Genomic DNA, 24,059 nt, shown 5'->3' with positions numbered 1-24,059 from the left:
TTTTTTTTATTCCTCTTTTTAATCAACTTTAGCATGGGTGTGTAAACTTTCTCAAGCCCCTTTAGGTATAAACTATAGTCCATCACACTAAAGATTTGGTTTGACTGTGAGCCATTTTATACTAGGTACATGGAAATGGTAAGACACTGCTAAATAAAGGTGGTTGCCACCATCTTATGGCCACTAACAGTAGTGCAGCTTTTGCTTTTTTTCATTTCTGTAATATCATTAATGCATCTATATTCTCATTTATTATCATGTTACACACCAATTTTAGACTATACTATTAAAAATGGTTTCTTCTAGTTCATTTTTGTAATCTTTTTCCTTTCTTTATTAAAGAGTTTACTGCTTGTTTTGTTAATCCCAGAGAATGTAAAGAGTCTTTGAGAACTCTAAAAAGCACTATATAAGTATGAGGTATTATTATTATTATCATCAGGTGATTAACATCAAACTACTGTAGATTCCAGCCTGCAAAGATACATTAATTAATATTTGGGGTAGCAATGTAGTCTACATGGGTGATCTATGGGGGACCTATATTATATTTTTTCATGGGTTCCAAAATCTCTGGCGGCTCCCCTTATTTTTGACATTCTAGGCTCTTCCTTTTTTTGAATGAAGATGCCGGTCTCCAGTTCTACCGGGAAGCCAAAAGCTGGATACGTGCCTTGATGTACTGCCGGAAGTAGAAGTCATTCCAGGTTCAAATCACCAACAGCACAGTGTGGGACACAGTGAACCGCCTCCTGCTTAGTGAGACAGGCTTGGAGAATGGGGTGTGGATTGGCCTGGTCCATCTTTGGCAGCAACGTCCCCTGGAAGTGAATTTCATGGAAACTGAAGAAGAAACTCAGTGGCGCATTAGTTCGACCCCTTAAGCCACCACTGTGGCAAGATCATCTGGGTTAATGATGAATTCAAATGGCTGGATGGCGACTGCCAAGCAAAACTATTGGTTTGTTTGAAGCCCATTCTCGCATGAGATTGTTATTAAATTGTATGTTTTTATTTTCCTTTCCAGGTTTAAATAAGGCCTCGACATAATTATGTCACTACTGGAAACCAAAATATATCATCTGAAAATGGTTTATGTTTTTCAGGTTGACAGCAGAAATTTATTTTTCACTGTATGTCTCTTTTATGTCCTGAAGATCCTACATAAAGACTGCATAGGGTTCTGGAAAAATCATAATTCCACTATTTCTTTTGGTATTCATTAAATATTGATGTCTACTACTTTTTACTGCATTTGTATTCCTTTTCTAATAGCATTGACTGATTTCTTTCCTTCCTTGTAAAAATCAACATTGTAAGTAGTGTAATGCGGGTTCTTGTTCATTCAAAGAAATGATCACCCCCATTTTTATTTTACTCATGTTTAAGAATAATTGTGCCAACAACTTCACCACCCAATTAAAATCCAGGGTCGAGAATGACCCGTCTTCAGGGATCACAGTTCACAGAGAAAACACAAATTTATTTCTGGAATTGACCCTTTAGCCAGTTTTATTACCCCGTGTTAGGTGGCAAGATGAATACCAAAAAACAAATGCACACACAAATCCTTAACGATCCAGTATAAAAAAAATCTATTTAGCTTGTCGCAGAAAAGACAGACAGAAGAACCAATTTATAAAAAGATACCCATAAACAAATGTGCAAAAACAGTATGATTTAAGGTAAAGCTATGCTAGGCATTTAAGGCCTTTATTTTGACACGACAGATGAAGACATGAAAGGGGAGAAGGGGGGGGGTGACATGCAGCAAAGGGCCGCAAATCGGAGTTGAACTCGGGCCTGCTGCGTTAAGGAGTAAACTAAGAATGCTTTCAAAAATGAAAGTCTTAACTGGGTCCAACTGGTTTCTGCCAGTTCTGAGCTGATGTCACTGCTGGACATCTTCCAATTTCCAAGGGAAATAAGCTTGATGTGTTTTTCATCAAGTTACCTTGGCCGACCACGATCCTCAACGTTGCCCGACTTTTGTGTACCTATAAGAACTGAGGCTGGGTTGAAGGCAAAGGGTAGTAACACCAAATATTGATATGATTTAGGTTTTTTGTTCACTTGCTTTTCATTTTGTAAATTGAAAAAAAAAAATCATTATTCATATTTTTGAAAGTAATCTTAGTTTACAGCATTTTATCACGCCTGCCTAAGACTTTTGCACAGTGCTGTATACACTCACCGGCCACTTTATTAGGTACCCCATGCTAGTAACGGGTTGGAACCCCTTTTGCCTTCAGAACTGCCTCAATTCTTCGTGGCATAGATTCTACAAGGTGCTGGAAGCATTCTCAGGGAGTTTGGTCCATATTGACTGATGGCATCACACAGTTGCTGCAGATTGTCGGCTGCACATCCATGATGCGAATCTCCCGTCCACACATCCCAAAGATGCTCTATTGGATTGAGATCTGGTGACTGTGGAGGCCATTTGGTACAGCGAACTCATTATCAGTTCAAGAAACCAGTCTGTGATGATTCAGCTTTATGACATGGCGCATTATCCTGCTGAAAGTAGCCATCAGAAGTTGGGTACATTATGGTCATAAAGGGATGGACATGGTCAGCAACAATACTCAGGTAGGCTGTGGCGTTTGCAACGATGCTCAATTGGTACCAAGGGGCCAAAGAGTGCCAAAAAATATTCCCACACCATGACACCACCACCACCAGCCTGAAACGTGATAACAGGCAGGATGGATCCATGCTTTCATGTTGTAGACGCAAATTCTGACCCTACCATCCGACTGTCGCAGCAGAAATCGAGACTCATCAGACCAGGCAACGTTTTCCAATCTTCTATGTCCAATTTCGATGAGCTTGTGCAAATTGTAGTCTCAGTTTCCTGTTCTTAGCTGAAGGAGTGGCACCGATGTGGTCTTCTGTGCTGTAGCCATCTGCTCAAAGTTCGACGTACTGTGCGTTCAGAGATGCTCTTCTGCCCACCTTGGTTGTAAGGGTGGTTATTTGAGCCTGTTGCTTCTATCAGCTCGAACCAGTCTGGCCATTCTCCTCTGACCTCTGGCATCAACAAGGCATTTCCGCCCACAGAACTGCCGCTCACTGGATGTTTTTTCTTTTTGGGACCATTCTCTGTAAACCTAGAGATGGTTGTGCGTGAAAATCCAGTATTAGCAGTTTCTGAAATACTCAGACCAGCCCTTCTGGCACCAACAATCATGCCAGTTCAAAGTCACTCAAATCACCTTTCTTCCCCATACTGTAGCTCGGTTTGAACTGCAGGAGATTCTCTTGACCATGTCTACATGCCTAAATGCACTGAGTTGCCGCCATGTGATTGGCTGCTTAGAAATTAAGTGTTTAACGAGCAGTTGGACAGGTGTACCTAATAAAGTGGCCGGTGAGTGTATATGTCCGCTCTGCCAACGGAGCTATCCGGGCGCCCAACGGTGTTATTTTAAGCCAGGAGAGGGTCCTATCAGGTGGAGAGGACAGCAAGGTAGTGTTATTTTTAGCGGTTCCTACTGTAATTCTAAGCCGAGGAAGTGTGTCTGTGCGTCAGGTGGAGAGAACGGCGAGAACTGAGTATACTTCAATGCAAGTAAGTCGGAAGTAATATTGATATATGTTAACGTTATCGCATATTGCATATTTTCCTCATATCGCAGCGTTTTTTGTTCATTGTAAGGAATGACAGGCATAATGTAGTATTGCATAAACTCCACTGTTTAGTTTAGTTTGTCTGGTGCACATTACTGACACAGACACTTTGATTTCTAAATCAATGGTAAGAAATGTAATGTTTTCAAAGCTAAAATAACAAAGATTTACAACAAGTTACTTTGAGTTCTGCTGTGTTTTCAGTGTTTTGAGGGATGCAATCTAACCCCAAGTCACTCATGTTCCTGGGTCATTTCTCTAAGGCACTCCTTTAAGTTTTCCACCCGGTCTCTGTTGTTTTCTTTAGCAGTCTGTATCGCCTGCTCCAGCAGCTGCTGCACCTCATCCAGTCCACCCACCTTTGGCGCGTTGTGGGAGTAGAGACACCCTCGCAGCTGACTTTCGTGACAGTCCGGGTTAAGTAAGCCACACAGCAACCGCAGGAACATGTCGTAGTGGCCCAGCGGGGAGCCGAGGGTTCGCACCAGGGCGCAGTGGACCAGGCCAAGCGCGGATTTGGTCTGATCCTTGAATGTGAAGAGCTTGGGCTTCTGCAACAATGCAGAGTCTAGAACATTCTTGGACTCTGTGCGAAACATCGTGAAGACGTAGAGAGCGGCCATGAACTCCTGCAGGAGAGAAGACGTGGGGGGATTTTTTAGGTTAAATCCTTCGTGGGTATTTAGACTAAGAACACATCTCTGCTAGGTGGACGTTGAGCAGCAGAAGCAGAAGCTTGGTTTATTTATTGTTATTCAAGACCCAGTGAAATGAATTTTCTTTCTTTTTTAGATCTAATCCTGTGTCCCTGTGTTAATTGTTCGGGTATCTCTTGGTATTTCAAAATGTACCATTTTCTTTTCTTGTTCAAAGGTTAAAATATTTGGCAAATCTCATCTTGGTGTATACATCCATTTATCTGATCCAACCTTATTTGGGATAAGTAGCTAACATCATGAGGAACCTCTCGAGGTTAGCTTGTGGGTTAACAACCTCGAAGAAACTAAATGTTAACTGCAAAATAAATGGTTTTCAGCATATTGTAATTACAGTATTGAAATATTGAGACATAGGTAAGTGCGATGAAAAGAGTTTTACCTGAAAGGCGTAGTGTACAAAGCAGAACCTTTTCCTCCCATCCGGGGCCGCAGCAGGGAGCTCAGTGCACATGCCGGAATACACCGCCACTTCCTTCAACTTCAGACTGCACTCCTTAACGTCCTCTTCAAAGAACACACTGGTATTCCTCTCCAGCATCTTAAAGGCCATCTTCCCCAGCCTTGTCAGCAATTGCTTGTCGTCATTGGACCATTTCTGAGTGGAAAGGGGACATTGAAATGAAAGTTATGAAGTTAAAGTTAAGCATGTTAATTAGCGTTTTTCTTGACAAAATCTCTTTATGAACAAGCTCCATCTTTGAATCTTTTGTTGTTGAGTATTATAAACACCATAAAGACATTCATTTCAAATCTACTGAGACAGCGTCAGACGGTTCAGGCATTCATGAAATTGTATTCCCCAAATAAAATTGAAACTCTCGAGTATGACTAATGTGTAATGAAAAGTTTATGCAGAACATTTGTGGCCCCATAGCATTTCATTTAGGTACTTGAGAAAAGAAATCTGAATGGCCAAAGTGAATTAAGTCACAAGGAAGTATGACACAACTTAGACAATTAAACCCACAGACAAACGCATGTTACCAGATTATTATCCGGCATATCGTAGTAGAACTCCAGCCTGCGATTGGTCTGGACAGTCATAATGCTGACGAAGAACGGCGTCAGCCTGGGGGGATGCACCCCATAGCCCTGATAACGGAAGCAGCGCTCGAACACTGTGGCCACCATCCAGCACACAAAGGGTTGTCGAGCAAGCATACTGAGTGTCGGTTGGCGTTTGTAATGTGCCACGATTTGGGCTGCTCGCTCTGCGTCGGAAAAGCGCTTGGTCAGGAATTCATCTTTCATCTCATCACTACAAAAAAGAGAGGGGAGGGGGAAAGCATAAAACTGGGCTGAAACAGAGGTGTTAAAATTAATTTAACTAACATTCTGCTACATATTTACAGGATGGCATACACGCCAAATAAACACACACTGCTAAAAAAACAGCAAACACAATAATGAAAAAGGGGAAAAAAAAGGAACAAAAATACTGATGCACACAAAACCGACACAAAGCGCGCACACACACACACACACACACACACACACACACACACACACACACACACACACACACACACACACACACACCTGAAGCCCTGTATTTCTGTAACGACGTCTATGAATTGCGACGGTATCTCTGAGACAGCTGCTCGTCTCCCCAGGATCCAGACGCGGGCACCACGAAGCACAGTACCTCGGATGATATTCACAATCAGGACGTCAGGATGTGCCTTGGTGTGGTTGTCATTTATCACTGGAGCATTCTGAAGAGACAAAAACAGAGGAAAAATACGACAAATATACCAGTTTTTGGCCATCCATTTTGATAAGCCTTAAAACATGACTCTTAAATGTACATTGTTGGTTATCTTTGGTCATTTTTTACAGTTACAAATGTGAATGGTCCTCAGGTGTATACCTCCCAGTCCAGTGGACCTTGGTAAACATCAAGTGAGTCCATTATGATGAGGAATTTGCAGTCCTCTTCCTCCAGGTATTTCATGCCTTTGCAGTCAGGATAGAAATATTCTATCACTTCCATGATGGACATCGTCTCTGAAAGAGGCTTTTTGTTCCGCACGTACATGAAAGTTCGGAATGAGAGCTTGATGACAAACTGCAGATCCTGAGTAACAATGGACAGGAAAATGGTGTCAGTTACAAAAAACAAGAAAAAAAAAAACAAAACAAAAAAAACTTCAAAATGTTTGTTGATTCACCTTATTGGCGCGCAGTTCTGCCCAATCCAGGCAGAATTTCCCCACAGAGACAGACATGCCAATTCCTGGAATCCCAGTGGTCAGCACCGTCCTCACCGGCTTGCCATCATCCTTTAGTAGTCGGAACAGATTGTTCACGCCCACAAAGGTGTCGGCACTGGGGACCTGAACAGGACACGGAGGTTGGGGTCGCAACTCATGGTAGGGGTCAATTCCTCCGTAACCACTGGTGGAAATATTGGGCTGAACGTAGACGTGATCTAGAACATTCTGCCTTCCGGCTTGAACGATCCCCTCACGGATGATTTGGTGTTTACCGATCAAATACTGTTTCAGGTGAAAACGGACCAAAGCTGGTGGTGGAGAAACATAAAGACAAAGGGAGAAAACTTCAGCACACGTGGTTCGGAATCTGGATCTCACATTGTGATCTTTCTGCTACACAACCTCTGTGTATGGTAGTCTCTTGTTGCTGCACACATTCTTACCAGAAAAGACACGGCATGATCAACCCTAAACCCAGGATCCAGTTCTTAATATGTTTTTTAAAGTGCAGGGAAGTAAGCTTTCAAATCACATGGTAGACATTTCTTTTGTTCCCTTTGAAACTGGCATCGAAAATCATTTAATTCTTCATTAATCATGCCTTTCCTTCTGGTATATAATTGTATATTTTGAGTAACTTTAGACCTGTAATACACCCACACAAATTCACACAGAAAGCAGGCTGTGCTCATTTAAATAACCTTTTTTGAAAATAGTATGTGTTAAAAATATAAGGCATGTCATCAAAAGTTATCAAAATGCAGCCTCAACATTAAGATGTTCCTAAAATACCTCAGAAGAAACACATTTTACCAGTATTAGCGCATATGTTGGGACAGAACCCATTTACTTGCCTCTCTGACACTTTTTCCGTAGTTCTTCTGCCTCTGGTTTCTTGTTGACATTTTCTAGTGTACTTATTGTATGCAACAGGGAACGATCCTGGCCTGCGAAACAGAATTTTAATTTAAAAAACAAAAAAAACAAAAAACAGTAAGCAAACACTGACAGTATTTCAGTCCCTGTGTACTCCACAAGACTGTATCATTATTTTATTTGATCAAGTTCACTTGACAGCTGCCAAACAGTCAAAATGTGTTTCTCTAAATTCTGAAGTCTATTTGTACAATTGTACTACAGCTGTGTTTTCTTACCAAGTGTCTCCAGGATCCTGTCCACAAAATCAAGAAGGTCTCCCTCATTCACCTGTTTCAGGGTTATTCTCGTCTCCCACTGGTAAAACCAGATCTTAAATTTCAACAGCTCTTCCCAGGTGAGGCCTGTCAAAGTGTCCTGGATACTCTGCATACAAAGAGGACACAAGTTAACATGTTGTCCTCGCAGAAATGATGTAGGCAGCTGTTGGGTTATTATCACATTTTCTATCATGTATTAACAAATTTGAGAAAATTGGTAAAAACAACATCAAATAATTTGTCCATCCATCCATCTTCAACCGCTTATCCGGGATTGGGTCGCGGGGGCAGCAGCTCCAGCAGGGGACCCCAAACCTCCCTTTCCAAAGCCCCAATAACCAGCTCTGACTGGGGGATCCCAAGACCTTCCCTGGCCAGAGTGGAGATAAAGCCTCCACCTAATTTTTATATAGATTCATATTTTTCCAGATACATAAACCACCTCAACTGGCTGGCTTAAAGCGATCTGTTAACTTTTTAATGAAATGGGGAACACTGAGTTTTTGGTTCCAGAACAGCTTATTTAGGTTGGTAGTAGGTTCACTAACTAAGTTAAGCGTGTGCACCACCACTATAAGAAATGGCAGCATGAATGGAGCCATGACACTATGATTCACCATGGCAACTAACTCAAAAAAATCAGTTGGCGTACTTCACCCCTCTGGAACTGGAAATTCTCATGCGCACATGCAGCGAGTTTGAACCACAGACTGTTATAAACATTTATTTTCATAAAAAAGCAACACGGCTGCTGCTGCAAAAAAGTGAGAAACTGAATTGCTGTGGAAGAAAATTGCTGCTCGTGTCATGCGTAAATTCCAATTAGGCATGCACGATTCGGGGAAAAATATGAATCATGATTTTTTTGCTTAGAATCAATATCACGATTCTCTGCCACGATTTTTTTGACCAAGACAAAACAAAACCAGTACCAAACCTAATTGAGTTTATGTTTAAAACTTACAGAAGAAAGTAAATGTATTATTTTTTTTAAATCAAAGTTATTTAAAAATCAAATTGTGAACAGGGTGAATCAAGATCACGAATAATTGTGTCCAATTGTAAATTATTACAATGTAGTGCAATAACTATATATTTATTACACAAGTAATATATTACTGGTGAAAACTGGTGGACGCTAGTGATATGAGGACAGAAAAGGATATGTACATCTGATCTGATGGACTGTAAAGAAGAACAATATCGCTCAAATAGGCAGTTATCTTAAAATGAAAATACATCTAGTTGGACCTCAATATCATCTCCCAACATATGTTTTGCTCTCTGCGAAGTAATGCAGCTTCTTCATCAACGGGATCGTCGACAAAAGGACATGCCATGTTCAAAGAAAAAAAAAACATTTTATAGTTTGACTAACACAATTAATAAACCAACATGTTTTTTTATTCATGCAGATGACAACACTGTGCTAAAATGCACCTTCTACAGACTGAATGACTGAATGAGGAAATGAACGAGAGCTGTGTCAGAGGGAGGAGACTGAGAGAAACTCCGGGTTAACTGAAGAAATCCTGTTTCTGTACAGGTTAGGTTCACAGACTCAGATACCATAGTTACTGACTCTGAGGTTAAGTTACCTCTCTTCCTGAAACGGGCTAGAGTTACCCTTTTCTCAGGATTGATTTCCCTCCCTTTCTGAAATGGAAATCCCAAAGTGTACCTCATCTCGGGCTTATCAACTCTGAGTTTTCACTAAACCTGCTTTCTGAAACGGGCCTCTGGTCAAACAACATCCTGAGACCAAAACAACAACTTCTGTTAAGCAAGGAAAATATCAGGCATTACAGAGCAACTGTAATGCACCAACCTTGAATAAATGGGGCAGGTCCTGCTCTGGGTGGAGTTTGCCTGGCTGGCTGTTCCCATCAGTCTCGTCATCTGGTTCAACAGGCTCAGGTGGTTCTGGGGAATCCGCCACCAAAACTTCATCTGGATCCTCTTCCTCGACTTCTGAAAAATCCCCCAAATCAGAAGACCTGAGAGACAGGAAAAAAGTGAGAAAGAGCTTTGCTAATATTGTCCAAGAATCACAGATTGGTCACATTTTGACTCATGTCGAAAACAAAAATTGCACATATCGAGTTGGCTAAAGTGTAAGACACCCCCCTTTTGCAACACCCATTTTTGATTGAAATCTTAAAAAGATATGTTAGGATTCCAGGAGCTCTGGAGCCAGGTGCAGTACCACAACCCATGGGAGTAACACTCATATTTTCAATATGGACAATAATTCTGATATAATCATAATAGAATAAGGAGTATAAATGCCTTTTGGTCGGACGCTTTAGTGGCTTTACTTCTATTTAAATACTGAGGCTTTGATCAAAACTGTCATAAATACAGTGTATCAGTCTGTTGAGTAACTGCCTGTTGTTTTTGGTGCAAAGCTTCTGTGCTAGAATTAACTATTTGGTTGCATTTGTATATTAGAGAGAAAAGCTACTTTAAACAATACAAATACAAAAATTGTGTAAAATTATTAAAGAAATGTTCCTAATTTGTCTCTCTTTCTATTATCTCCCCGTCAATATGTGTTGACGGGGTGTAAGTGTGTATGTGTGGTTGTTGTTGTTGTCTGTGTGTGTGTGTGTGTGTGTGTGTGTGTGTGTGTGTGTGTGTGTGTGTGTGTGTGTGTGTGTGTGTGTGTGTGTGTGTGTGTATCTGTGTGAGTGTAGACAGGTATGTGATTCTGGGAGGGCACCGGAATGCCTGGGTGTTTGGAGGAATTTATCCCATATGTGGTGCTGCAGTGGTCCATGAAACTGTCAGGAGTGCTGGCAGGCTGCTCAGTAAAGGTCTGACTCTGTCAGCATGGTCAGAGTAGTGTGTGTCTCTGTCTGTCTGTCTGTCTGTCTGTCTGTCTGTGTGTGTGTGCGTGCTCCACCTGGTGTCAATGACAACAGCTCCTGGTGGTCTGGTCTGCTGCGTGGTCATGGTGTAGAGGGTCTCTGGAGACTCTGAGCGAATCATCTGCAACCTGGCAAAACATTAGGGAGATATATACCTGGTAAGGCATTGTTAACCTCCTATCAGCAATTTCTAAGTCCCTAAAAGCCACCTCACCCTTCGAAATAATAAAAAAATAAATGGAGCAATAGAGAGCCAAAAATTCTGGCTTGAAGAAATGCCTTAGTGTCTGAACGACCAGCTAAATAACCAAACAGCATCAGGTGAGGATGGTCCGGAGGGCTTCTCAAATGGTTAAACTTTTTAACCAAGATTCATGGAAATTGCCATCAAGTAGTTTTTCTGTAATCCTGCTAAACAATCCAACAAACAAACCGAACCAAAAATGTAACCTCTTTGGCAGAGGTAATTAACTGATACCAAGGGCAGCGTAGAAGGAAGGAAACCAAGCTTGCGCATAGGAATATTGTGAAAGGTTTCTACTGTCACCAAGTGCCTGGAAATGAGTAGAATGTGATTATTCTAAGGAACTTAGATTAAACTGGCCAGATTACAGATCACAGCTAATGTAAATTTGGCAGTTATGTGAAACCTTATGCATATGTGATAAAATGGCCAAAACACAGATACATTGGGATAACATGAATATCAAACAAAGACACAGTACCCTGTCCCTTCATGAGTAGTCAATTCAGGCAGTACCACAGGGAACGGGGGAGGGAAAGCATCTGTAACCTCTTCTTCACTTCCCTTCTCATCCTCCATTACATCACTTTCACTCTTCATTGAACCATAGCTGGAGGGGGGCCTCTTCCACTTTTTCTTCTCCTCCTCATTCTCCTGTGTAAAGATGCTGAGGGGACAAAAAAAGTGGTATTATGCTAGATTAGTCCAAAAAATGACAAGTAATATTTTACTAGGATACAATACAATTATGATAAGTAGAGTAGGGAGGTAATCAAAGTCTGGCCAAGTAACGTTTGTTTGACAAGATGTGAAACATGTGGCCCATAAGTGAGTTGAAACTAACTCTTAATAAAACGGTCTAACTACCTGAATATCCCTACATAAGTAATTATTAACCTACTTGAGTGAATTTAATACAAAGTTAGGTAAATAATCAAACAACTTAAGAGATAGCTAAGCATTAAGGAAGTACAGTAACTTCGCGTGTGTCTCCTTAAAGTGACAGAGGATTATAGATGGCAGGTGAATTCAAAGCTGTGCGACGACACCCACCTTTCAACTTCGGTGTCTGGGTCCATGTTTCTGTTAGCAACAAAAACAGCTGTAGAATGGATATAGCTTATGTAAACATAATCGTACTTATCGCAATAATTTCATATCCAAAAAAAGTGAATCCATCGTGTTGACGTTGCTGTATCATTAAAATATCGGCTATCGCTCTCCGCCGTTACGGTTGTGCCATCTGACTATATACTAGCTAAACATAACATGGTGTGTTTATGAATATATGGACGCCTTAGAAATTAATGTTTTCCTGTTAATAATCAAAGCAAACGCAATAAACTATAAGGTAATATTAGAGGTCATCCATTTTAACTTATTTCCTCATTTCTTTCTCAGAGACCCAGTTCTAACTTTCGGCTTCTGCCAACAGCAACAGTATGGCTTCCGGTCAACTTCAGAATAAAAGCACACTTTCATCAAAGATGTAAACATCCATAAGCAGTCGGCACAAGAATGCATAAATATTAATACTTATCCTGACGCACACTTTACCTAACTTTATCTATCGTGGACGGTTGTAGAAAACAATATATACTCTTATAATCAGCTATACTGTATGACAGAAACATATTTGAGACTTTTTATTAACTGTAAAAAAAAAAAATTAAAAAAAGAAAACCTTGTTGAACTAGGCTACTCCCAAATTAGCCTGTACTTTATCCTCATGTAATTTTATCTGTAGTTGCCCGAGATAAAATAAAGCCTTAGTCCCTCAAAGTCAGCTAAATTGTGGTGACTTATCCAGTTTAAATGCATAAATCAGAATTACACTAATGTTACCATTGTAGACCCACTACATTCAAAATAACATCATACTATCTGGCCAACTTTAAGACACCATGTTTTTTCCGACAGCGCGGAAACAGGTTAGGTCAGGATTGTGCATTTGGTTGTGCGTACTAATCACTGCTAGATGTCAGTTCATTATTTAGCCTCCACTTGCAGTCAGTAGTGTTTTCATTTACTAGGTAGGTCTATGACGATGAAATCGATATGCTATAAAATTTGAAAAACAAAAATTCCAAATATTTAGTGTTTATTCTGAAAGGGTCTTGAGGCGCACACTGGAAGTCGTAGTTGCGTGAGTCCGGAACTGCTTTGTAACTATTGGACAAACGGTGCACTGTTTAAAATGTCTACAACTTATTTGTCAAAAACATTTATTTTTAATTCAGTGTGATATGTAGCTCAGTCCAGCTCGCGGCGGTTTGAGAAAAATAGAACACAAAAACAATTGCTAATAAAGCCGCAAGCTGCTGCTCAGACCTTGATTTGCGTCATTTCACGAATCCACAAGTTTTTTTGATTGGATAAACATTTAGCCATTTATAGCCTGATTTGCGCAATATCACCTGCTATTTATAGCACCCCCAGTTGTTCAATGTGATTGAAACGTTCAGGGCATGTTTCAGGTACTTACGAGGACATATCCTGAGAGATTTGTGATTATTAGACAATGAATATGTGATTTACAGTTAAATGTGTGTAACGGTGTAAACTCACCTATATTGCACTTGTAGCGCCACCTAGTGGCGTATATATAAAACTGTATGATGAAAGTGAAACATACGGCACTATTCTATAAAGCAAGTTTATACAACTGTATGAATTATTGATACATCTGGACTGGCATGTTCTTGAATCAAACTGTGCTTCCATTTTTCAATTCAATATTTTGTTCTTTTTAGTCTTTGGAAGGAATAATTTTTGGTTTCATTTAATAACACTTCTCAAAGCATTTTTCACATCCGCCTTTATCCCATGTAGAAGAAATCTCCCTGTTGCAAGGGTAAAACTAAACATTGAAGAAATTAGTTGTTGAAATTGGTGTTTTGACTATTTGAGCTGCTTGACTAGTGGAACCAAGTGATTTTTAATCTGAGCTTGTCCGTAAATATTAGATGAAGCTCTCTTTCATAATTACCTTGACCATACATGAGCATTACATTTCACTTAATTTATACTTTCTTTATTTGACGTGACAATCAAATTGATTGAGCTCAACCAGCAGACTTTCCCAGCGTCACTTACATTTTTATTAAGAAAGATGTAAATATAAAAGAGCAAAAAGGTACAGTAGATAAAGACAGGATTGTAAAAACAATAAAAAGACAATAGTAAAAATGAAATTGTGGGGAAAAGAAAGTAGATCAAGTAGAATTGGAGACGATTGTGATTCCAGTTTGGGAACGTGTCCTCACACCTTCATCCTGCTCATCATCTGTAGGAGAAACATATTTCATTACAATATGAACATTACATTGAGTAAAAGTTGAAGTCTCATGCGGTTAGCGTTTAGTGTAGTGTGCCAGATACATGTGGGCACTCCTGTTGATAAGATAAGATAAGATAAGATAAGATATACAAACACACCGTGAGTTATTATGGCAAAACTTGAAACCCAACAACCAGCCGGTGTAAAGAAACAAACCCCCATTAATTAAATTAAAATGACTAGTGTTGACCTTTTAGGAAATCCAGCAAGATGTTCTCCATTTACAGACCCAGGCTTCTGAAAACAGTTACTAGGATGTAAAGACTGAACACATTCAAGGAAGTTCTTTCACAATCATGTAGTTTTGATTTATTAGTAAGATCACTAATGAAGGACACCCAGACATAATTTGTATGTATATGCAAAGTTTCTGTCTGCAAACAACAGAGGTTGGTGCTGTTGCTGTAAAGTAACAATGAGCCAGTAAAAGAGAAATGCAAATGGAACAGGTTTAGTTCACCGCAGCATCTACACGACCTGCTACTGTCTGATAATCAGATGATGAAGAGTCTACGTCATACCTGCTGTCTCATGTGCCACCTGCAATCCATGTAAGCCAATTTCCCCACCCTTGCCACTACACAACAAGCAGCATAATGGCAAGGGCAATTTTAGTGCAGAAAGGGAAAACTCCACAGCGTACCTTAAAATGATTATTTAAGTGTGCTCTGTAAAAGCCTGAATGGATTTGTCTGCGTGTGCGTTTACCTTGCGAGCACTAGCAGTCAGTCCAGGAGACTTTGCAGCCCTGCTGGTGGCCTTCTGTCCTTTGGTTGTCACCTGTGGGGACTTGGAGCTGCCAGTTCTGCCTGCCCGAACCACTCCAGGTTGGGGATCTGATGTCTGAGCGGGCAACTTCTTTACACCTTTGCCTGGGGATTTCCGGGCGGAGCTGCGTAGTTTGTTTAGCCCTTTTTTTAAGTAGTTGCTGTTTTTAGGGGTGCTGTCAATAGTGAACATCATAGACTGCCTCCGATGAGCCTGAGAGAAAAATGAAACAAAGTCAAACTGTTAGAGAGACATGCAAAAGAATTTATGCACAATTGTGTTACATGACAAGATGATGTGATTGTCTTTTTCAACCGACCAGAACATTTTGTGTGTGTGATATCCATCTATCTATCTGTATTTATATATTCCCCCCCCCCACTCACTGGACTGAGGGCTTTGGCCTGAAGCTGAGAGCCAGAAGGTCCACTGATCATGTTCTTGTTCTTGGGAGTCAGTGGACGGGGAAAGCAACTGGTCCTCACCTTTTTCTGTCAGATGGAGACAAAGAAAGACAAGTACGTAAAAAGACAAAGAAAAGTTAGATTTTATGGTTTATTACTTTTATGTAAAGACTAAGCTTTCAGATTACCAATGAAAAAAAACAACCATTATGATTGGAGAGTGATGCTGAAAAATTGTGTTGATGTTAGCCACAAGTCTTCTTTTTACATACTGTGACAAAGACATGTGCTATGACAGGATACTTTACAGGTGATTGTCAAAGATGGTAGTAACTATAAGTATTGCAAAATAGTACATTAAAAAAACTTATAACAAGTAATTACATTATAAATGCTAAATATAGATTAAATAACTCTAAGGAAAACATTAAAGTTTTATAAAAAGCCTATGAAAACATTCATCAGCTGCGCTTCAGCCAGGCTTAACATTAAGCAGAACAAGATTTGAAGACAAGTATTGATGAGCATACTGATGCAAACCAACCTCAGGCGAAGTTTGGTGTACAGACAACGTAGATGAAGATCGCTTTGTGCCTTTCGGGCTTCTCAGCTGAGAAGAGCCGACCGTTTTTGACGGAAGCTGGCCTGGCATCAAGGAATGACGATGAGAACGAGTACTAACAGCAGCAGTTGTCTGTCCCACCATGAGGGAGTGCCGATGGGAGGCCAGAGATTCTTGCATTTGGCCAGGCATCATGGACGCCCGACGGATTGTGTCAGATGGGTCACCCATACGGAGTTCTTCGTCTGTGAAAAGGAATGTAGTCCCACGGCCAGTCTAGGAGAACAGACCGAGAGAGATTTCAGAAAACTAGTGGGAAAAGAATGAAGTGCAACAAGTTGTAACACTCAAAACAGCTTTTAAGGCTGGAGTCATACGATTTCAGCATTGGGCATGATTTGGGCAAGACACTGAACCTGATTGTTAGGCCAGCACCTTGTGTGGTCCCTTGCTGCCATTGGTGTGTGGATGGGTGAATACGAGACAAATTGTTAAGTGCTTTGGATAAAAGCACTACATTAATGCAGTCCATGTTCAAACTACTCACCTACTCAAGTGTTCAACTACTAGTCGGTGCTCAAGTCAACTATATGGTTTTCAGTCAGTATCATCATTACAGTTGTGATTCATGTGTAAATCAGTGTTTGTATAAATATTTGTGGTGTGGTGCCACAACAACGCCCTGTGCATTACACCTCCATATTTGTCACCGTTTTTACTATAAATTAGGTGTCTTTAATGTGTAACTGTATGTCTATCATGTTCAGTGTGCGTGCATGTGTCTTTACTAACATCACACTCCACAGGGTAGCTGCTCTTGAGATGTGGAAGGCAGGCCTTGTTCCTGGCCTGGAGCTCTGCAATCCTCATCCAGTCGTCTGGTGCCCCATCTGGCTCGTTCTCTTCCCCTACACAGAATGTACTAGTGGCTGAAGACAAAAATCAACAATAAAAAGAGTTACATATAAACCTAATAAAATAATTTCAGTTCTTGACCACTGCAACTGTAATACCCTTATGCAATCAATTACCATAAATCAATAACTAATTAGTAGGGCTGCCCCTGAAGATTGGAATCATCAGCCAATAAGCCCCAAATTCAAATCTAATTTTTCCTCAATGTCACAATTTTTATTTTATTTATTTTTTTACTGCATTATAGTACACAGAGCAAAACAGAACATGTAGAGCTGTAATGATTTGTTGATACAAAAATGAATCAGTTATTCAACAACTGCACAAGGCAAAAAAGGCAAACATTTGATGTTCCTTTACTTTTTGTGGTAAATTAAGTAAATGAAATATCTTTGGATTTTTTTTTTTTTTTAATGATGTTTAAATGTATTTGATGATGTCTCCTTGCGTTGGACAACGTGATGACACATTTCCCTGTTCTCTGATGTTATAGTCCAAAGGACGTTGACTGTTTAATCAATAGCGAAAATAGTAGTTAGTTGCAGAAGTATTTGGCGTTGAAAATAGGAACAAAAAGTACTTTGTTTGCCCAGCTGCGCAGGTTGTTTCAATTTCTTTCCGAACAGACCACTCACTTAATTTCTCACCCTCCAGTACAACCTCCTGGCATGTAAGCCAGGGATCTACTCACTCTGTGAATGGACTGTGCTCCGTCTGTACCCTGGAAGACCGATGAACTGGTCACTGGCAGTCATCCTGGCAGGTGTGTCAAACAGATCCATAGACACAGGCTGTGCAGAGTTGGCACTAGAGAGGTTTGGTTGGGAGCGAGCCGAGGCCAGACTGTAGAAAGTGTCATCATGTTCACTGCCGCCTGGGGTTTTCTACAGATCAGAGTTCAACAATCACTTTTGGCTACAATAATACTGCAGTGGGAGGGTGTGGATGTTTGGAAAGGGAAAGTCAAAACATTTGGGTTAAGACAAGTTGTTGATGTTCAAATTCCTGGATCTTCACAATCCTACCTACAGCACCAATAAATATATATGTATATATACACACACTGTATAGTCAATATTAAAGATAACAAGTCTTATTGAACAAATTAGGAACTGAAATAAAGAACCAGCTGAACCCTCAAAATGCACAAATTACCCAATTTCATCATCATGACTATTTCACAAATAGTGAGACAAAAACCATGTGATTATTAAACTGCACAGTGATTATTCAAATGTAGCATGTGTTATTGTGAACATGCAATACATGCAAGTGAGTTTCCTCCACCTGGGTCATGGTGATGTTAATAACCTGTGTGGTCCTCCGTCGTTTGACCGATGAAGTTGGATTTTTACAGGCTGAATCCAGATCCATTTTGTGCTCCGTACTGGTCCTAGACGATGAAAAAACAAAAAACAATAGCAGACGTTTAGGAGGTGCTCTACAATACCTACCACTCTTTCACTCATAGTAAACAAAAAAAACTCTCCAAGGGGGCAATTTTGAGAAAACAAAGATTACCTCAACAGTACTGTATGACATACCTTTTGCTCTGTCTGGCATTTATAGGTGTAAAATATAGGGTTTCCAGTGACTCAGCTTGAAGTTCGCGGCGTTTTGCTGCCAAGCGTTCTGAGCTGCGAACAAGTGGTGTGCTAGATTCCTCGGGCACTGCAAGTTTCCTGCAAAGGAAAACACAATGTATTATGTCAGACAACAATCACAATAGTTTCCCACTATTCCTCTAATGTAAGATTTTATAGCTTTCTCAAGTTTTATTTCTTCGTTGTGTAGTTTGTTGGGGTACAGAAAAAGGAAGGATAAAAGGCCAACTTTAAGGGATGTCTTTAAGACAATGGGAACTCTTTGGTTGGGAAAACAAAGCCAAGTTAATTTTATTCATATAGTCCAAAATCACAAACCAAAACAAGTGAAAAGAAGGAGTTAGTTTGGATAAAAAAAATCTTTGAAAAAATTTCTGAATTCAATATATTGTAAGATGAGTTTATAATTGGACCAAATGTTGGTGAAAACTGAAGATATTTTGAGACGTTTTAAAAAACCCAAACAACACTTTAGAGGCATATTGGACTTACGTCCAATATGCAACTAAAACATGATTTTTTATTTTTATTTTAAACACAAAAATGTGAATGGCAGAGTTTTATAAAACTGTACAGACATGGTTTTGTCATTTAGTTACATTATGAAATAGCTGCACATAATGAAATATCTGTATGTAAGAAGTGTATTACCTTGTGATGTTCAAGGAGTCTTCTAGAGAGCTTTGGTCCAGGCTGTCAGAGCTCATGGTTCTCTTCACCTGTGCTCTTGTGTGAACACTTGAGTGGGCTTTGGGAACATGCAAGTAACCCGACTCTGTTGCACTTCCTTCATTACCATGAATCTTATTCTGTAGCCGCAGGTTACGGTCAGCAAAAGCCAGCTACAAGTTAAACAGATAAACACATCAGCAGAATGTACAGTAATTTAAGAGACATTGCCTTAGTTCTACTCATGCTTCAAAAATACCAACCTGTGCTTCCAAACTGGCCAACCTGTTCAAAAGTGCCTTCTCATTGGTTTGGGCCTTGTCCAAATCCAGTTTCAGCAGCCTGAGTTCCATGGTAGTAGCCTTTACTTCATGCTCTTTGACCTCTAAGGAATGCTTGAGTTCAACTGTCTCTTCTTGGCTTTCCTGGAGAAGCCGTTTCTTTCCATTATAACAACTCATTGCCTTCTCCATCTGTGGCATTTTGATAATAAAACAAATACCAACCAAGTATGCACATGAAACGGTCAATTAATCAATCAGTAACAAGCAGAAAGGAAATATCAATTAAAAAAATAATCATTTCTTTTACTGTAAGAGTAGTGAAAATAAATGGTGTTGTGATGTGTGGGGACAGTTTGTGGTCACACCAACCTGTGCCTTGTAGTGTTCTGCAGCCTCCGATTTAACTGAGAGCTGTTGCTGTAAGTCTCTCTTTATCGTCTCAATTTCCTCAGCTTTTTCTTTCAAAAGTTTCTCTTTCTCCATTCTACTCATTTCCAGCTCCTGTTGTAGCATAGACTCCAGTTTATGGGAGACCTCATTCTCTTTCTTTATGGCCTGCTTGGCTTGAGCAAGTCTCTCTTTCTCAAACACCATGGTTTCAAGTTGTTTCTCCAGAGTTTTCTGATTCTTTTCTGCCTGGAGTATCCTGGCCATAAGTACTTCTTTTTCCTGAACAAGAGCCTCCTTTTCGCTTAAAGTGGCAGCCTGTACAGCCTCTTTCAGTCTGAGGTCTGCAGTTTGTGTCTCTTTGTAGTGGTTTATCTTGGATTGCATATCCTCCTCAGCCTTCCTCAGTAAAGAACTAAGACACTCCACCTGTTTCTTTAAACTTTGGATCTCTTGATGTCGCAGATCTGACTGCTCTGAGCTCTCAGTCTTCAGCAGCATCATCTGTTCCTCTTTAGCTTTAATCTCATCTTTCATCTTCCTCACCTCTTCTTCTGATGCTGACAGTTTCTGCTGCAGTCAGAGAGACATGTGGACACTGAAATCAAAGGTTTGAAGGATGAGCTAGAGAGTACATCTGCTCCCTAAAAAGGCTGAGGTGGGATTCAGCGCAAAAACCCAGCAGCTGCAGACTATCACAAGAATTAAATCAACAGAAAGAGCTCAGCAGCAACTGGAGTCCCAACTGAAGAATCATTCAAGCTAAAGATGGAATTTTAGACAAATTACAAAAGGAGATCACTGACCAGAGAGCAGTCTTCAGCAAGAGATCCTGGAGCTCAAGGCTCAACTTGAACAAGTTACGCAGCAGAAAACTGAGCAGAACCAGATTACAACAGCTATTGTGCTTGTGAACAAGAAATTGAAAAACAAAGGAAATAAGAAAGAAAAGGAAAGCTTCTCAGCCAGATTGATGAAAATGTGAAAGAGCTTGAGACAAAGTTATCTGCTGCCACTTCTCTCTTGTGATAAAGACCAACAAATTACAGTCTCAGAGAAGAAGTTGACATTCTAACAGATGAAACCAAAAAAAACACAAAAATGAAATTAAGCCAAAGAGGAAATGCTTGCCAAATTACTTCTGGAAAAGTCTAATGAGCAAGACTTTTTCGTGATAAAATCCAGACCTATCAGTCCAAGTAAAAGAGCTTAGCTTGTCTCTCAATCAGGCTGAGCAAGAAATTCAACTTAAGCAAGATACTGGCTAAAACCCAACAAGAGAATGTCCAACAAAGGAGGTACTCCAACAACAGATTGTAACCTGTGAAGAGAGGTTCACAAATTAAACAAAGGATACAGATAAGAAACGAGCAGCTTGTTATTGTAAAGAAGATCTTCTCGACAGTCTGAATCTCGGAGCAAGAGATTACAAGCCTGAAAGCTCAACTAGAAAATCTTAATGACTCTCTTAGAAAGGCTGAGGAACAAGTTCAGGCTCAGGAGGTAATGTTACAAAGCGGAGGAGCAAAGTGTCATAGACAGTGGTCCTGCATAAACAGCTGTCTGTTTCTGAAGAGAGGGTAAGGAGCATGAATGAGGAGATTCAGACTAAAGAGGAACAGATGAACATGTTGAAAAATCAAAGTTTGCAGCAGTCAGAAATACTACATCAGGAGATTCAGATTTAAAGAAACGGTTGAGTGTCTGCTCTCCTCACTGAAGAATGCAGAGGAGGATTTGAGAGCCAAGGAAAATCTGTTTGCAGAAAAATCCAAGCAGGAGCAGCAGAGCACTTTGCAGATTGAGGCACTTAAAAAGCACAGTGCCGTTCTTGAGGACGAGGTTGATGCTGAAGGGTGATATCCGAACTAAAGAGGGCGAGGTCGACGTTAAAGGTTGAGAGCTGCAAGGAGTCAGAAGAGCTACAGAAAGAGATCCACACTCTTAGGGACCAAGTCCAAGTTTAAATGAATCTTGAAGACTACAATAGAGCAGTTCAGGCCAAGAATACCTGTTGACACAAAAGGAAATGGAGATTTTCAGGCAAAAGATGCATTCAAAACATGGCGACAACCTCTGAAGAGGAGATAAAAGCTCTTAAGGAGAAGATCCAGTCTAAAGAGGAAACCTGGTTGTAATAGAAAAAGAAGGCTCAAAACATTCTGAAATGCTACAGCAAGAGATAAAATGTTTAAAAATCAACTTGCTAATTTGGGTGACTCTTCCACAAAGACAGAGGAGGAGGTTCAAAACTCAGGTGCCATGCTCACACAACAGGAGCAGGAGAGTGCCCATCAGAAGGAGCTACTGCAGAAGAACTGTCAGCATCAGAAGAAGAGGTGAGGAAGATGAAGATGAGTACAAGTTAAAGAGGAACAGATGATACTGCTGAAGACTGAGAGCTCAGAACAGTCAGATCTGCGAAATCAAGAGATCCAAAGTTTAAAGAAACAAGTGGAAGTCTTGTGTCTCACTGAAAAAAGCTGAGGAGAATTTGCAACACGGAAAATATGTTTGCTGAACAACAACTACACAGCACTCGGATATGGAGGCACTCAAAATGCAGATGGTAGCATCTTATGATGAGTGTGAAACGGCTTAATAAGAGATTCTGGCAAAGGAGGAGCATTAATTCACTGAAGACTGAGACCTCTAAACATTCTGAATTGCTACAGCAAGAGTTGAAAGTTTGAATAAACAAATAAATACTATGAGCAATTCTCTTGAGATGGCCAAGACCAGGTTCAGGTTAAAGAAAGTTTGATAGCCAAACAGGAGCAGCAGAGCACTTTGCAGATCGAGAAACTTAAAAAACAGTGCCGTTCTTGAGGAGGAGGTTAATCGGCGAAGAATGAAATCCGAACTAAAGAGGGCGAGTGTGACCTGTTAAAGGTTGAGAGCTGCAAGGAGTCAGAAGAGCTACAGAAAGAGATCCACACTTTAGGGACCAAGTCCAAAGTTTAAATGAATCCTTGAAGACTACAATAGAGCAGGTTCAGTCCAAAGAATACCTGTTGAACAGAAGGAAATGGAGATTTCTCGGCAAAAGATGCATTTCAAAAATGGCACGACCTCTGAAAAGGAGATAAAAGCTCTTAAGGAGAGATCCAGTCTAAAGAGGAAACACCTGGTCACAATAGAAAAAGAAGGCTCAAAACATTCTGAAATGCTACAGAAAGAGATAAAATGTCTAAAAATCAACTGCTATAGGGACTCTCTCACAAAGACAGAGGAGGAGGTTCAAACTCAGGTAGCCATGCTCACCAAACAGGAGCAGGAGAGTGCCCATCAGAAGGGCTACTGCAGCAGAAACTGTCCGCATCAGAAGAAGTGAGGGAAGATGAAAGAGAGATTCAAGTTAAAGAGGACAGATGATACTGCTGAAGACTGAGAGCTCAGAACAGTCAATCTGCGAAATAAGAGATCCAAAGTTTAAAGAAACAAGTGGAATGTTTGTGTCTCACTGAAAATGTGAGGAGAATTTGCATCCAAGGAAAATATGTTTGCTGAACAACAACTACACAGCACTCAGGATATGGAGGCACTCAAAATGAGATGGTAGCATTATGATGAGGTGAAACTGCTTAATAAGAGATTTGGCAAAGGAGGAGCAATTAATTCAGCTGAGAGATGAGACCTCTAACACTCTGAATTGCTACAGCAAGAGATTGAAAGTTTGAATAAACAAATAAATACTAGAGCAATTCTCTTGAGATGGCCAAGGACCAGGTTCAGGTTAAAGAAAGTTTGATAGCCAAGCAGGAGCAGCAGAGCACTTTGCAGATTGAGGCACTTAAAAAGCACAGTGCCGTTCTTGAGGAGGAGGTTAATCGGCTGAAGGGTGATATCCGAACTAAAGAGGGCGAGGTCGACCTGTTAAAGGTTGAGAGCTGCAAGGAGTCAGAAGAGCTACAGAATGAGATCCACACTCTTAGGGACCAAGTCCAAAGTTTAAATGAATCCTTGAAGACTACAATAGAGCAGGTTCAGGCCAAAGAATATCTGCTGACTCTAAAGGAAATGGAGTTAAAAGCTCTTAAGGAGAAGATCCAGTCTAAAGAGGAACACCTGGTCACAATAGAAAAAGAAGGCTCAAAACATTCTGAAATGCTACAGCAAGAAATTAAATGTCTTAAAAATCAACTTGCTAATATGGGTGACTCTCTCACAAAGACAGAGGAGGAGGTTCAAACTCAGGTAGCCATGCTCACCAACAGGAGCAGGGAGAGTGCCCATCAGAAGGATCTA

General features: G+C 40.4%; 2 protein-coding genes across 4 annotated transcripts in view; both read right to left on the bottom strand.

The window, feature by feature from the left end:
• The window catches only part of nlrc3l (NLR family, CARD domain containing 3-like), a 24,172-nt gene extending 11,848 nt beyond the window's left edge, over positions 1-12,324 (bottom strand). The window contains exons 1-12 of one of the 2 annotated variants that reach the window (XR_004331454.1): positions 11,932-12,324; positions 11,360-11,545; positions 10,670-10,762; positions 9,593-9,761; positions 7,723-7,870; positions 7,423-7,515; positions 6,524-6,876; positions 6,223-6,429; positions 5,892-6,067; positions 5,337-5,610; positions 4,732-4,947; positions 3,556-4,262 (exon numbers count right to left, since the gene is read on the bottom strand). Coding sequence is in view for 1 of the 2 variants with exons in the window: in XM_032512164.1 (XP_032368055.1) it covers positions 3,867-4,262; positions 4,732-4,947; positions 5,337-5,610; positions 5,892-6,067; positions 6,223-6,429; positions 6,524-6,876; positions 7,423-7,515; positions 7,723-7,870; positions 9,593-9,761; positions 10,670-10,762; positions 11,360-11,545; positions 11,932-11,957 (2,337 nt within the window). In the remaining variant the exon portion in view is untranslated. Of the gene's footprint in view, positions 1-3,218; positions 4,263-4,731; positions 4,948-5,336; positions 5,611-5,891; positions 6,068-6,222; positions 6,430-6,523; positions 6,877-7,422; positions 7,516-7,722; positions 7,871-9,592; positions 9,762-10,669; positions 10,763-11,359; positions 11,546-11,931 lie in introns of those variants that run through there. The other variant, XM_032512164.1, reaches the window with a different exon arrangement.
• Positions 12,325-14,078: 1,754 nt separating this feature from the next.
• Positions 14,079-24,059, bottom strand: part of numa1 (nuclear mitotic apparatus protein 1) — a 20,023-nt gene continuing 10,042 nt past the window's right edge. For both annotated transcript variants that reach the window (XM_032512162.1, XM_032512163.1), the window contains exons 15-26: positions 19,794-20,357; positions 19,404-19,613; positions 19,123-19,313; positions 18,412-18,549; positions 18,155-18,260; positions 17,559-17,751; positions 16,745-16,881; positions 15,935-16,228; positions 15,373-15,477; positions 14,927-15,199; positions 14,409-14,455; positions 14,079-14,164 (exon numbers count right to left, since the gene is read on the bottom strand). In XM_032512162.1, coding sequence (XP_032368053.1) covers positions 14,161-14,164; positions 14,409-14,455; positions 14,927-15,199; positions 15,373-15,477; positions 15,935-16,228; positions 16,745-16,881; positions 17,559-17,751; positions 18,155-18,260; positions 18,412-18,549; positions 19,123-19,313; positions 19,404-19,613; positions 19,794-20,357 — 2,262 coding nt within the window. In that variant the 3' untranslated portion in view covers positions 14,079-14,160. The remainder of the gene's footprint in view (positions 14,165-14,408; positions 14,456-14,926; positions 15,200-15,372; positions 15,478-15,934; positions 16,229-16,744; positions 16,882-17,558; positions 17,752-18,154; positions 18,261-18,411; positions 18,550-19,122; positions 19,314-19,403; positions 19,614-19,793; positions 20,358-24,059) is intronic.

This window comes from Etheostoma spectabile, chromosome 3 (assembly GCF_008692095.1).
Source record: "Etheostoma spectabile isolate EspeVRDwgs_2016 chromosome 3, UIUC_Espe_1.0, whole genome shotgun sequence".
NCBI classification, from domain to species: Eukaryota; Metazoa; Chordata; class Actinopteri; order Perciformes; family Percidae; genus Etheostoma; species Etheostoma spectabile.
This window is presented reverse-complemented; position numbering and strand designations above follow the sequence as displayed.